The sequence below is a fragment of the Elgaria multicarinata genome, chromosome 7 (genome assembly GCF_023053635.1).
Source record: "Elgaria multicarinata webbii isolate HBS135686 ecotype San Diego chromosome 7, rElgMul1.1.pri, whole genome shotgun sequence".
Lineage (NCBI taxonomy): Eukaryota > Metazoa > Chordata > Lepidosauria > Squamata > Anguidae > Elgaria > Elgaria multicarinata.
The window spans coordinates 87021627-87036061 of record NC_086177.1 but is presented as its reverse complement, the minus strand read 5'-3'; the positions used below and the strand labels follow the sequence as shown (position 1 = coordinate 87036061).

The 14435-nt window shown below is 39.8% G+C and overlaps 1 protein-coding gene across 1 annotated transcript in view; it reads right to left on the bottom strand.

Annotated features, from left to right (window-relative positions):
- VPS13B (vacuolar protein sorting 13 homolog B) overlaps window positions 1-13859 on the bottom strand; it is a 434090-nt gene extending 420231 nt beyond the window's left edge. Inside the window, exons 1-3 of the mRNA XM_063130990.1 lie at window positions 13708-13859; window positions 12310-12476; window positions 6662-6805 (exon numbers count right to left, since the gene is read on the bottom strand). Coding sequence (XP_062987060.1) covers window positions 6662-6805; window positions 12310-12456 — 291 coding nt within the window. The 5' untranslated portion in view covers window positions 12457-12476; window positions 13708-13859. The remainder of the gene's footprint in view (window positions 1-6661; window positions 6806-12309; window positions 12477-13707) is intronic.
- Between the last annotated feature and the right edge of the window lie 576 nt (window positions 13860-14435).

Below are 14435 nucleotides of genomic sequence, written 5' to 3'. Positions count from 1 at the left end.
CTGCATTGAAAACTGGAAATGTATACATTTTGCTGATAAAATGCAAACTAGTTTCTTGCTTGATTCAGGAAGCTCATGTTAAAATGTGACAAATTTCTCACACGCTAGTATATTATGATATACTAGCCTTACAGTCCAATCTTATATATGTCTACCCAAAAAATAGATCCCATTGAGTTCAATGAGGTTTTCGCTCATGTAAATGGGAATAGGATTGAGCCCTAAAAGTACTCAGTCCAATTCCAAACTACTTCATGTCACCTAGCTATTTGCTGTTATTTTCTGCAAAGTTCTTGGCACAATGCTATTTCCTTTTTTACAGAATGAAAGAAGAAAACACTGGTTGACTATAAACAAAAACATAGATTTTAAAAATGGTGGTACAAATGTTTAAATCTATAAACTAGATTCTCTAACTGGGAAACACAACATATAATAATGAAAGCAGATTTGGTGATACTGTATGCTCTATCAGAGCACAGGGTTGTATGCAAGCCCTATTAAATTATTAAATTAAAATGTGAAGTATATTTTAAAATGTAGTATAAAGAAGGGGCTTAAACTGGTATCTGAAGCTCTTAAGGGCAGTTGAGGGGGGGGGGGGGGGGCTTGGGAACCAGTAATCTAGAAGGAGTTGTTTGTCATGAAATGAAATGAATTTATAACTTCCTAAATATATGCTCAGAAAAGGGGAAAAAAGATTGCTTTCATTTACATTCTTATTATTACAAAGATAAATCCTATCATTGGCATAAACCCAAAAGTTACTCTCCAAGGGTGTACATACCATGAAATAATTTGTCCAAATGTCAGTTGTAATTTTCAAAACCTCTTTCTTGCTATAGATTCTTAAACATCTGTAACAAATACTTGTTTTGAGAGTGCTTTACATTTGTGACATTTGACCTTTTGCTGTATGCACCACAAAATTCAAGTTTCAAATACCATGCAAGCAGGAAATCTGATCATTCCAGCAGTAGCCATCTGCATGGTCCAATATCAAATATTAGTTCTGGGTTGCACAAAGTCATGTGTTACAAATCTGTTTCTGCAGCTTCTATAATTAGTTGTAATTTGCTGCTTCTAAAATGTGTTTCTTATGGGACATCTGGCCTCAAAACTTCTACCTTAGCGTTGAAAAAATACTTAGTGTTCTATATGTATGTATATGTATATGTATGTATATATACATATATGGTACTGCATGGGTGGCATAACTAACACCAGACCTTTTAAAATATGCATTGATTCTCACTATGTTGAAATAATAAAGAATACAAATGTACACAAAAAGTGTCTCAAGGGTAATTATTCTTGAGAAATCTAAATAACTATTAAATATGAGCCTATTAAGGAGATTAGCAGAACAATCCTACCTTTAGATTTAGAGTGCTCCAACATAGGGGCATCTGACATATCCTAAACCTTATTGGGTTCATGGTACCAGGGCAGAAGCGAGAAAGAAAAGTGTCATTCTCCTCTATTCCTTCCTGTTACAGGGATTAAAGTCCAACTTCTTTCCCTCCCATTGCAAGCAAGAAGGATTTTTTTATACATCAGCTGCAGGGCTGGTGTAAACTTTCCCCTGTGTTCAGTCTCCCCCAATCTACCCATGCCAGGGCCATGATCCAACACAACTTTTTTTTTTTTACTTATTCCAGCAGATCTCCAACATTAGGGAGGTAAGTGATGCGTAACTTTCCACAAGGTTGGAGTCAAAGCTTAAACTATAACACTATAGCTGACAAATATATGTCCAGGAGCGCTAGCCATTTTCAAAACAGAAAGCGAAATGCAGTCAGACTCAACAGTGCAAGACATATTTTTACAGTGATGAAATGACAATGCCTTGGCAAATCCTTGATCTGAAGATGCTAGCATATAAGTGCTTTGATCACCCCAAATGACATCTAAAATTGCATTTCAAAGCCATCATAAGTCATAATAAGCATGATTAGCCTAACTGTGGTACAGTTACAGGGGACCAGTATGATGCATATGTACCTGCCTGAACACTAAGATCATCTTCAGGGGTTCTTCTCCATGAGCCCCTGCCAAAAAAAGTGAGGCTGATGCCTACCAGGAAGAAGGCCTTTTCTGCTGTGGTACCCCAACTGTGTAATGAGAGGTTTGCCTAGTACCTATGTTGTACTTCTTTCAGGAGCGGGTACAGATCTTTTTATTCTCCCCATATTTTAGCATGCAAGAGTTTTAGCTCTGCTGTTTTAAATCTGTATAATCTCTGCTAGGTTTTATTCTGATTGTATTTTATATTGTGGTTTTAAGCTTTCATATTTTATGCTGTACTTTGTGTTTTTAACTTTTGTGAACCATCCAGAGATCTTTGGCTATGAACTAACTAACTAACTAACTAAATGTTAACACTTACCACTTCTTAACCACTTATATAGCCTCCCTCCATCAGAATAACTACTTTTCTACAAGAAGGCCTTACAATAGAAATTTCTATCAAAGTACGAACATATATTTTTAAATGTCATTCATCCCTAGGGAAAGTAGCATTGACTCTACGCTGAATTTTGTTAATTTTTCCACAAAATGTTGTTTAAAAAACAAAAACTCTGTTGGCACATATTAAATAACTTTCAATAGATTTTTGATAGCATGAGGATAATAGACATTCAGAGCAGTTTTTCATATGATTTTATTACCAATATCGATACTAGGATATGGCTTGATCAACACCACATATCACTTTTCCGCAGCAAAAGTTTACATGGTGGCAATACTTTATTCAGTGTACATAATATGACAAACCAACATCTTAAAGGTTAAAAAGCCCATTGTAAAAATTAAACACATTTACATGGTGGGTTTTTAATTTGCCCATAAGCAATCCAGTCAAGAGGCTTTAAGACAGTGGTAGGGAAACCTACAGCCCATGGATGTTTTTCATCCAGCCAAAGAAGGTTGGGCTCCCTCCCCAAGGCCCATCACCTGGCCTGGAAGCTACTGGGTGTTTGGAAAGGATGCAGGAAATGGAATCCTCCAATCTGTGATCAGATATAACAAGGGGATTTGCCTATGCCCTGCTCTCTCCATGGGGATTTAATTGGGAGGGGGAGTGCAGTCAGTCAACGAATGCAGAGCCCCTGCAAATACTAGCCAATTGTGCTTTGCTCCTGCTTCTCATTTGCTGCGTGGGAGGTCATCTGGCCCTCCACCAGAAATCATTTTCCCAGCCCTGCTCTAAGGCTGCAGCCAGTATGAGTGCCCCCATAAGCAAGGCTTGAGTGCCGCACAGACAGCTATATTGTCCTTCCTTGAGCATGAGCAGGCATGGGATCTGCTAGTTCAAGGTGCACGACTGCTAATTGGGTAGGAAGTGCTATTAATGTACTTTAAACTGTGATCCTTAGTTTTTCTGAGTCCTGCATTTTGGTGGAGAGGTAGATTAGCTTTTCTGGAGAGATGAACCAGACTAGGGTCTTGCCTTCTCCAGATGTCTTGGATGTATGTTTTTATATTATATTGTAGTTTTAAATTGGTGTGAGCTGCTCTGGCGCAGGATACAAATTCTGGGGCCGACCAAGGGCTCACTTGCAGCCTCATACACAAATGCAAAATTGAAGGAGAAATGATCGGACTCATTAAGGCAGTAAAAAAACCTAATTGGGCCCAATCCACTATCAGTTTACTTTCAGGACAAATTCAAGATACTGATACTTACCTTTAAAGCACTTTATGGTCTGGGTCCAGGATATTTGGTGTACTTCTTCCATATATATTTTTCTATACATCAATATCTAGCAGTGAAAATTCATTTCAAGTTTCAACTGTTTTAAAATCAGTGTCCAAATCTGAATGAATTTCAGTGCCCCAAGATTTTGGAACCATCTCCCACAAGAAATTAAACAAGTCTGGCTGCATGGTCCATTTAATCGTGCTTTGGTAATCATTTTACTCAGATTAGTTTTTGAGTGTTGAAAGTGCCTGCAACCACTGTTCGTCACTCCTGCTTGAAATAGTTATGGGGTGTGTTTTCATTGATTTTTTTAACAACATAAATGCATCTGAGGTTGAGACCAGTACTACATATATAACAGAAAATGTACTGCATATATTATTTTGCATACATTCCTGCAGCAGCAGCAGCAGCAGCAGCAAGAGTATCCCAACTGCAGGGGAGGGACAAATCATCACCCCCTTTCTCTCTGCTGGAGCTCTAACAACTGCACTTGAATAAGAGAGTGGGCTTTGGGAAAGATCAGCTGCTGTAGGTTGTAAGAAACCTAGTTGCTATTTCCTGCATTTGGCATTTTTGAAGACGTGGTTATTGATTGCATGATTGGTAATCCCTCAATGTATTGGAAAAGTGGCATATTCACTTTTGATTATGTTGTTTTATGTTGTTTATGTTGTTTGCTATTGTAGCTCCTACTGCAGGTAAGAAACACAAGTCTTTATGCAAATTTGGAAGGATCAACATCTTTGGCATATTTTGCATTATCACTATCAATTTCAGGAAATATCCAGAATTCTCTTATAGGGGGAAGGACCACTGTATAAACATTTATTTTACCTATTTATTTATAAAAATTATATTCTGATAGTTGGGTACTTGTAACATGGAATGGTAGTTTCAGTCACACTATAGGTTCAGTTGCATAGATACCATGTGTTTATTTCAGTGAACAGACAAATCTGGGACTCAGGACTGACAGCCATCCAGCTCCAAGGAAGTGGTGAAGCTGGAGCTAGCCACAGCATAAGATACTATACCATATCCATATTCCCAATATAATGTGCCTGTTAAAGTCATAGCAACAGCTGTAATTTCTCAGCATTTTGGAGCTTGAGTGAACATGGAAAGCCCTTAACAAAACATGTGGGTTTTTTTTAATTAAGAACCTAAGAAGATACATTCTGCGACAGATTCATCAAGCATTCCATTCCCAACAGAGTGGGGCAGGGAGTTAGTGGATCTATAGCCCTCGCAGTTCTGTGGCTGTAGAAGATGTTGGGTTACTAACAGCCATATAATTCAGGATATTTACACTCTGCACTAAAAGTCATCCTGCCCACTTAATCAAGAAGGGTGGACTCAGCACCCTGTGTCAATCATGCAAATTAATTCAATTAGTATGCCTCAAAATGAGCTATAGATGTTGTTTTTGAGTTTTACTGTGCTCATAAGGAGTCGAATGGAGGGGTACCAAAAATAAAGGACATTTTATTGATATTCTGTTTTAAAAGCATTTAATATGTTGTTTTATTCTTTATATGTTTTAATATGGTGTTCTCTTCCTTTTCATATGCTCCAGAATCTGTTCAGATGTGGAGCAGTATATAAATATTGTAAATAAATAAATGAATACTTTGCCTTTTGTAAAACAGATGTTGTAGTACCAAATATGGAGTCAACAGAATGGCTTAGTGCTTGGAGAACAAGCCCTTCATCTGCCTTGTACTCATAATGTGACCTTTGGTAAGTTGCCCATCTCCATCTGGTCCAAAAGTGACCAGCAGTTGTCTCTGGGATCCTTACAAATAGGGCAAGATGACAATAATGCTGCCACCCCCATCTATCCCCAACATCTAGTCTTTAGAATGATATTGCCCCTGAACATGGGTTTAATACACCATCATGGGTGATAGGAAGGGCTTGATGGGCAGAGCAGGCAGGAACAGTTATGGGTGGTGCTGAATGAAGGCAAAGAGAGAGTACTTTGACAGGGCGGGAGAGACCTGAAGCACCCCTACTTTTGAAAGGCATCACGCCAAATCTTAAACCCCATTAAAGAAATGTGACTTTGTACATGACTGGTCTAAACCAAACTCACATGTTCTTCTACTTTCCGGCTTCTGACCTGACCTTATTCCTTCACAACCAGGGTCAATAAAGTAAAAAAGAAAGAAAAAAGAAAAAAAGAAGAGGGGAGGGGAAAAAAGGAAACTTTTCCTTTAATTGATTTTTATCATTATGTCAATGCACATATTCTTCTAGCCAGCTTGCTAATTTTGGCTGCTAACAGAAGCTGAAACTTGCTATAGTTCACAAATTTTGAATCTGGTTCACATCTAGTTCAGCATCCCAGAATTTTCATAACTTTTTCTCATCGCCCCTTCCACCCCTTGTGAACATTCAACATTGTATCTACAGAAGAGTTACGTTCAGACATACAATTACAGGAAAAAGTTACTCGTGTGAAGATTAGTACCTGGGCAACAAGGAACAGAAGTGAAATGAATTTAAGAGCACTGGTACAAAAAGACCACAGTACTCGAATATTAATATGTAGAAGCGTTTACTTCTGCATGGCTTCCTCATCTTTCAATGATGCTAGTACTCAACTCCAGGCAAAGAGATCCAGATTCTTAGCTGAAAGAAAACTGAAAGCATTTGGGCTGTCATATTGTTCCCAAGATAAATTTGTTGTCTGGGCAACAAATTTATGTCAGTAAGAAATGCATTTAACTGTCTTCCAAGAAAAACATTGTAATGAAAAAAATCAACTGAACTTCTAACCACAATTTCCTAGCAGTAAAAAAGGATGTCCAGAAAAATTATGTTAATATAGAAGGCTTTTGATAAGACAACAAACAACTTAAGTTCCCGTAAAATCTATTCAGCAAGAAATGCATTTAAATTCACACCTATTGTTGTATTCAAGTTTGCTAGGTTTTGGGTTTTTTTTACCTGGGCTCCATCCTTTAGCTTCAAGATGCACTCCATTGTATTGATAGTAATCACAACTGGCTCTGAACCAAGCTTTGTCCATGGTACGTGGATACGTAATTCATGAATGTGTCCACTTAAAAATGTAAATGGTAATTTCAGCTCCTTGAAAACAAAAGTCAAATCAAATGACCAAGTTAGCTATTAAAACCTAATTTAAATAAAACTGAGCTGCTGAAACATATCTACAGTTATCAAAGTGTAATTTAACTAGTATTCTGTTAAAGGTTTTCTGACATAATTATTGGTGCATTTCACATCATTTCCAATATACTTAATTCTCCCATTCAACATCTGTATCCTATACACTCCATAATTTAACAGATTATAAGACACAGACATGTAACTTAGCAACAGTTGCTATTTCTATCATCCAATACACAGCAAAAATATGAATAGTCAAAGTACTGTCCTGCTTTAAAAAGAAGACTAGAATTGGCTAAAAGGAAACCGCCCAGAGAGCTTTGGCTATTGGGCAGTATAAAAATGTAATAAATAATAAAAAAAAATGATGGAGCCACATATGTCACTTCCATAATGCTTCTCTGCATTAAATAGTGTCACAATATGTCATCTGTGACTCTGTTACCATTACCAGGGCTTGGCCAGTCACCTGGAACAACAAGAAGGTGAGGATAGTAACTGGCAATGGCAGCAGGAGCAGCAAGGAGAGGGTAAAAATGGGAATACCTACGGATAAATGGAACACAAAGTAGTTAAGCATCCCCCACTTACACATACCAGATCCTTTGCTCTATACTACAATAGCAGGTTACAAGGGAGCAACATTAGGGGCCTGCTCTATGTGAAGATTCACAGTAGCCCAGTTCAGACACCACAATAACCACTGGTGGTTTTAGTAGTCAACCATGAGCTAAACGGTCAATAGTTGGAATTTGTGTTATCTGTCAGGCAAAAACCACCCCATGGTTGACTTTTTCGGCAAAAAAAAAAAAAAACCCACTGGAGAAGCACAATTGGCTGCAGAGTTGACTAGCCACACAACCAATTGTTTTATGATGGTTTTAATTTCTGTGAACCGCCCAGAGAGCTTCGGCTATTGGGCGGTATAAAAATGTAATAAATAAATAAATAAATAAATACTGTGTTGTCCAAACTGAGCCAGCAGAGTTTTTTGAGCCATTGAGTGGACTATTTTGGATGGCTACAGAGTTCCCTGGTAAGAGCAACACAAACCGAGCTGGCCGCTCTGCTACAGCTGGCACAACTCACAGAGGCTGCTGGGATAGCACCGGGAGGACTAAGGGAAGACGGAGGGTGGGGAGAGGGGCGGGAGCTGTGTCAGTCAAATGCCAGGTTGACTATTAGTCCACTCAACGCCATCCCCAACCACCCACAGTTGTGTAGGAACATGTTGCATGGAGACTACCCACAAAAAACCCAACTGTGAGTTTACTATTCCACCCAGTATCGACTAATGCGTTGTCCGAACACAGCCAATGTTTCTCAAGATCAGGTCCAATGTGTTTACAAACAAGGGTTTAAGCTATATAGGGGCCAAAGAACTAGTGCAATTGTGAACAGCAATTTTATATGAGAACGTTGAAAAGGACGGAATAGAAGAAAAAATCATTTCCATCTCCAAATCCCCCAATACTTTTAAAGGAAATACAGGAGCTCAGCCTCCTTCAGAGCAGAGAATGGTAATGAAGAAAATGCAGATGTGGGTAACAAAAAGTTAGTTTCTTTGTTTGAAGCCCCCCCCCCACTAATTTATGACAGATGCCAGACTTTTCTTTTTTATATAAAACAAATGAAGGGAAGACATTCAAAATGTTGAATGCAAATCAGCATGACAAAGCTGACAACCCAGCCAACACCACTTAAGAATGCAACAGTAAAATTGAGCAGTAAGTCAAACATCCATTTTGTATGTTCTCTTTTTTGTTTATATGAAGAGAACTTCCATAATATTGTATAAGGTATGCCAACTCTACCAGATACAACTTCAAGTTTAATCAGCAGCCAGCTCACCTTTCAACAGTGTTTTGAGAAACAAATAAGAGCAGCAAGAAGTACTTTCCCCCAAAGCAGAAAAATGTATAGTGTACATTTATTTGATCATTTTCACTGAATGCAGAATCAAACATGTTTTCTTGTTTCTCAAATATTCTACTGGTGCTAATAATCAAATCTAGAAAGCTACTTTGCATATGACTTGTATATTGGAAAATACTGGGTTTTATTCCAAACGTCATAATGAAGAAACTGCTTTGCGAAGTATCTAGATAGGCACGTATATTTGATTGTAATATATATATAGAATGTAGTCCAAAAAAAATGAATTAGACTCCACCTTTATGAAGAATGTTGATTTGGTCTGTGCAGGGTCAATGTTCTTTTAATGACAAGCAAATTAAAACAGATACAATATACTGCCTTTTAAAACCCTCTATAAGACAAGAAATGTGTTCAGTTTAGGCAAGCATTTTGGGAATTCTGATTATTAATTCTTCCTAAGTAATTTTAAAAAATTCATGCTAGAATTCAGAACATATTCTTCAAGAAGCGGATACCTTCTCACTCTTTATACACCATATGGCAAACCACTTCAGAAACTGAAAGAAGATTCAAAGTCAATTTATACTATGATATTGCTCTATCATAGCTCTTTAGAATCAGGCTGATACAGTTGTGGTGATTGTAAATTATATAAGCATTGATAATTGTATGATAATTTTCATTCCTTAATCCCTTTATTCTATATGAAATAAAAAAATCTACCTCAAATTTTAATCACATCGAATATTATGTAGACATATGCAGAGTAACAGTTACTGGGGAAGTATCCCAAATCTAGTTTCTTATATTATAAAGGACAACTATAAAAGGAATTTCCCTACATCTTAAGTGTTTTCCATCATGGTCCCATGTGCTTTGAACAAAACAGAAAACACTTCTGAGAATAGCTGGATTTCTTATTACACAAAATGGAGAATCCAAAATTCCCCGTCTTCTTCCCAGTGTAACCAAGGCAGCATAATTTTCCTGTAACCATCACATGACCTGCAGACTCCTCCTTCCATACTATACCTTGGGATTAGTCAAAACATGCAGACAATGTGAGCTCACCATCTAGTTACCTTTCCTCCCTCTCTGCCCCCCCCCCACCTATTCTCTTTCCTGAAGAAGAGAATTGGGGATCTCGAAAGCTTGCACAATGTTTTTTAAATGAACAATTTACATTAATAAACTTTTCAGCTGAAATGACTGAGAAAATGAAGTGTGCCATTTCAGCTAAGTTATTGCAGTGCAAATAAAGTAAAATACAACAACAACAGGACTCTTGCTCCAGGTCTCAGACAAGGAGGGCCCAAATCAACATTGCTAGATAGCCACTGCCTTATTGTTGTCAACTTCCTCTCCCCCCACAATTTCCCCCCAATAACGCACTCTCCATAAACCTAACGGGAGAAGTCATAAAACAAATTCCACTATGGCGTGGAAAACCACCTTAGGTACACCAACTGTAGTTGGTAGCTACTGCACCACCACCTAGACTTGAGCTTCCAGGAGAAGGGTTCCTTGTACTACAAATCAAAAAGGCATTGTACACCTATTCTGTCTTTTCCTCCTTAACGGATTTTTTCTGGTAAGAATGATGGAAAAAAACAGGAAGAAAACCCAGGAGGGCTACAAATGGAAGATAACATTGTCTGGAACCTCTGTAAAGTTCCATGTTTGAGAGAGGTCAATTGCAAGATGAAAGCCTCATCCAGAAGCAACCCATTTGCTTCAGAAGTGGAACCAGCTACTCTTGCACTTTATCAACCAAAGTAGCAATTGGTCCTCTCTCTTTCTGCTTTATGCTTTTGCAGAGAGAACATGTGGCTAGGCCAGATAGATTGTCTAAGAGATATAATTCCAAATCAACTCTAGCAACATTTGCTTCTGACTTACTCTGATCCTCTCAGGTTCTTCTTCGCCAGCAGTAGCTGCCTCTGCCTATCATGGCCAAACTACATGCTGGCTCAGTTCAGACAACAGTTAGTCAACACCATGTAAAAACTCCACTCAACGTTTGAGTTTTTAGGGGGTACTCCCACACAACATGTTCTAACTTCACTGTTGTGTGACTGTGGGCTACCGTGGAGTTGAGTAAAATCCATTGCGACATTTGATTGACAGTTCCTCCACCCTCTCTCCTCCCGTGGTCCTCCCAATAGTATTCCATCAGTCATTCCTGCAAAAAACAATCCTGGCAGCTGTCCTAGAGTGGCCCTCACTTATTTCACCACTCTTGACAGAGAACTCCGTAGCCAGTGGGAAAACTCAACTCAACACAATGGAAAACTCCGCGGAGCCCGCCACATAACACGCAACACAATGGTTGTGCAGGAACTTTCCTCTGCACAGCGTGGATATTCTGCGTGGAGTGTATTCCCAAAAAATTCCACCATTGCCAGACAATACGTTTCTCAACAGTGGTGTAAAAACTCCACTGTGGAATTCTAAAACCACCATTCAGAAACGTGTTGTCTGAACTGAGTCGATGACCCTGTTCAGACAGCACGGTAAGCTATGGTTATGCCTTTAACCCTTTTTCCGGCAAATGGTTAGTGAGCATGTTTAAAATGTGGTTATCTAGCCACCATGATTAGGAATGGTTCACACAACACACTGAGCCATAATGTTTAGCTCAAATGCTTAATTACTGTGGCTTAATATGTCATCTGAACAGGGTTAGTACTTTAAAGACATAGCTAGAAGCTAGGTGTACAGCAGGGAGCAATGGGTTAAAGCCTCCTATACTTCACATTACAGTGCTGAACAAGTCCCTGTGCTTACTCTAGAGTAAAAAAAGAAGAAAAGACAGCCGCTAGCTACATTTTTAACATGTATTATGGCCCTGAGTTAGCTTTAGAGTTGTTGAAAAGAAGCTACTGAAGAGGCCTTCTCATTCATCAGTCTGCATCCAGCCTGGATCTGGAACACAGCAGATTTCTGGGATTATAATTGAGGTGGCAGCTGGTCCAACTTCCTGAATAGGCCCAACAGTGTGGCAAGTTTAGTTTTGTATTAGTCCTGCATTATTTCACAAACTAGCCTTCCCCAACCTTGTGTTTTCCAATGTTTTGGACTACAATTCCCATAATCCCTAACTATTAGCCATGCAAACTGGGGCTTATGGGAGTTGTAGATCAAAACTCTATACTCGGGTACACTGAAATAAGCTATTCAGGTAGCAGATAAAAATGAAATGGGTTCAAGCCCCTAATCTTCAATCTTGTGGTTGGGGTAAATGGTTGAGGCTTTACTGCTGCAAAATCTGGTGTTTCCACAGAGTACATAAAATATGAATAAAAAGTTGTTTAATATTTATGGAAAATAAATTCTACCAATGCAGAATTAGATATCCTTGTGGCCCAAGACAGAGCTATGCAGGGCCTACACTGTTTTATTCCTAGCATACTAGCCTCAATTATGATAATAAATGAATAATAATAATAATAATAATAATAATAATAATAATAATAATATAACCCACCCAATAGTAATATGAATAACTTGTTTTAATAATTGTACATACATTTAAATCCACTTTTATTTTATTACAGCACAGAAAAGTCACAATGAAAACAACATACCTGCTCAAGTACATCAAGTTTTAGTTCAAGTTTGCTAAGTACTACATCTCCTCCCCAGAGTGATAGCTGTAGATCAGAGGGCTTCAAATTCTTAATGTAGCGATCCACATAGCTCATTAGAATAGGAGTCACATATGATTCCAGCATTGTGCCTTTGTTGACAGAGCCTTTAAAAGAGACAAAGTTATATCTTATTAGTATATGTATTGCTACTGCCTACAAAACATGTACATCAGGTTTCTTAGGATTTAAACAGATCTAACAGTCCAACCCAATGCATGTTTACTTGAAAGCCTAACACTGCAATCATATACATGCATTTCACATTTATACATCTATTTTTGCAAGCCTTCACAGTGTTGTTTAGCATATCATGGGCAAACAGCCGGCTAAGTTGTTCTGCTAACACAAATTATTTTGTGCTAGCATAAGGGTCCTCTAGAGCAAAGCCAATAGTGCTAGCTTATATGATGTGATTCCCTGGAAAATTAATTATGCAAACTAACGCGATTGGCATTGTGTTCGAGGCCCCTTATGTGGCACAGTGTATACTGCAGTATATATTTGTGTGTGTATATCAGTGTTGATTTCCAATAATAACCAAAACATAATAAGACTTATATAGTTCCCATAAAATTAAAACAATGCACCCAACTCATCCATTTAAACCTTTGCCTTTGTCAGCATATAATAGGGGGAAACGCATTTGGCGCAAAGCATTCAAAATATTTGGGCTTTGCTACAAGGCATTTCTTCCCCAACTGTTCTTAATCCTAAACAAGACAAAAGTCTTGTTTAGGATTAAGTGGCAGTAGCTTTTTAAGTTTATATTTATGAAACTTAGTAATCTCTTTTGAGCAGGGACTTTTGGAATTGGACAAAAGTATCCAATACACCCACTCACAATCTCCCACCGACACAGACAACCATAGGCTCTCTTTACTTTTAGGGCCCAAGTCATCATATAAACTTGACACGAGCAACTTCCGCCAAATCAGTAAGCTACGTTTAAAAACAAAACAATCCGGAACACGCAGCATCAACCAACCACGGAACTGTCAGCACAACTTTCCACGTGGCCTCCGAGATCAGAAGTCATCGTATGCGCTTGTTCTGCCACGGGGAACCCCAGCAGAAGTACACACGGTCCCAGCTATGTAAAAGAGACCAGCAACTCCACCACCACCACCACACGGACCCCTCTAGCCACAACACCCCCTTGGCTGGATGTGCGCACCACACTTTCGGCCACGCGTTTAACCCCGCAGAACTTATGTTCAAGCCCTGCCACGCGCCCAGTGCCTGTTGCTGATTCAACCCGCCGCCGCCGCCCCCTTAGTTACCCTCAGCTTCACTAGCCCCACTTTCCTCCCGCTTTCCCCTTCAGGCTGTACTCACCTAACGCGACGCCCGCTTCGTCATTGGGCTCCTCTTGCCTCCGGTGCCTCTTTTTCCGTCGGCTCACGGCCCGCGGGGCGCCTTGTCAACAGCCGCCCGGCCCTTCATCCTCCGCAACCGAGAAGAAGGCGTCGCTGAGGGCCAAAAGGGCTGAGACCTGAACGGCGGCGGAGGCGGTTCCGGGTTCTCTCACGGCTGGTGTCTCGGCCTAAAGTCGCCTCCTTCGCTTGGTCGGACGCGTTTGGCGGTGACACCACACGGCGGAAGTCTTAGGAGAGAGGGGAGGCTCGGGGAGAGTAATCCGCTGGGGAAGAGACGGGGCCGCGTACAACAGGGGAAGGGCCAAGTGGTCGGGGTGCAGCTGGCGGGGCGCTGGGAGACTTCGGCCAAGTGGGGCTTGGCTGGCAGGCAGGGGATTTATTTTTAAAAGAGGGTCACCATTTTCTTAGGAAGTTTATGCGGGAATAAGTCTGCAATTCTGTGCACCTGAGAGTAAGTCCCATTGAATTCAATGGGGCTTACTTCTTAGTAGACATGCATAGGACTGCACTGCAAGGCTTGGAGCCAGGTTATTTGAAGGAATGCCTCCTCCCATATGTGCCTGTCCGGACCCTAACATCATGTCCCTCTCTGTGAGCCCCTGTCAAAGGAAGTGAGGCAGGTGGCTACCAGGAGGAGGGCCTTCTCTGCTGAGGCACCCCAGCTGTGGCAAGAGCTCCCTAGAGAGG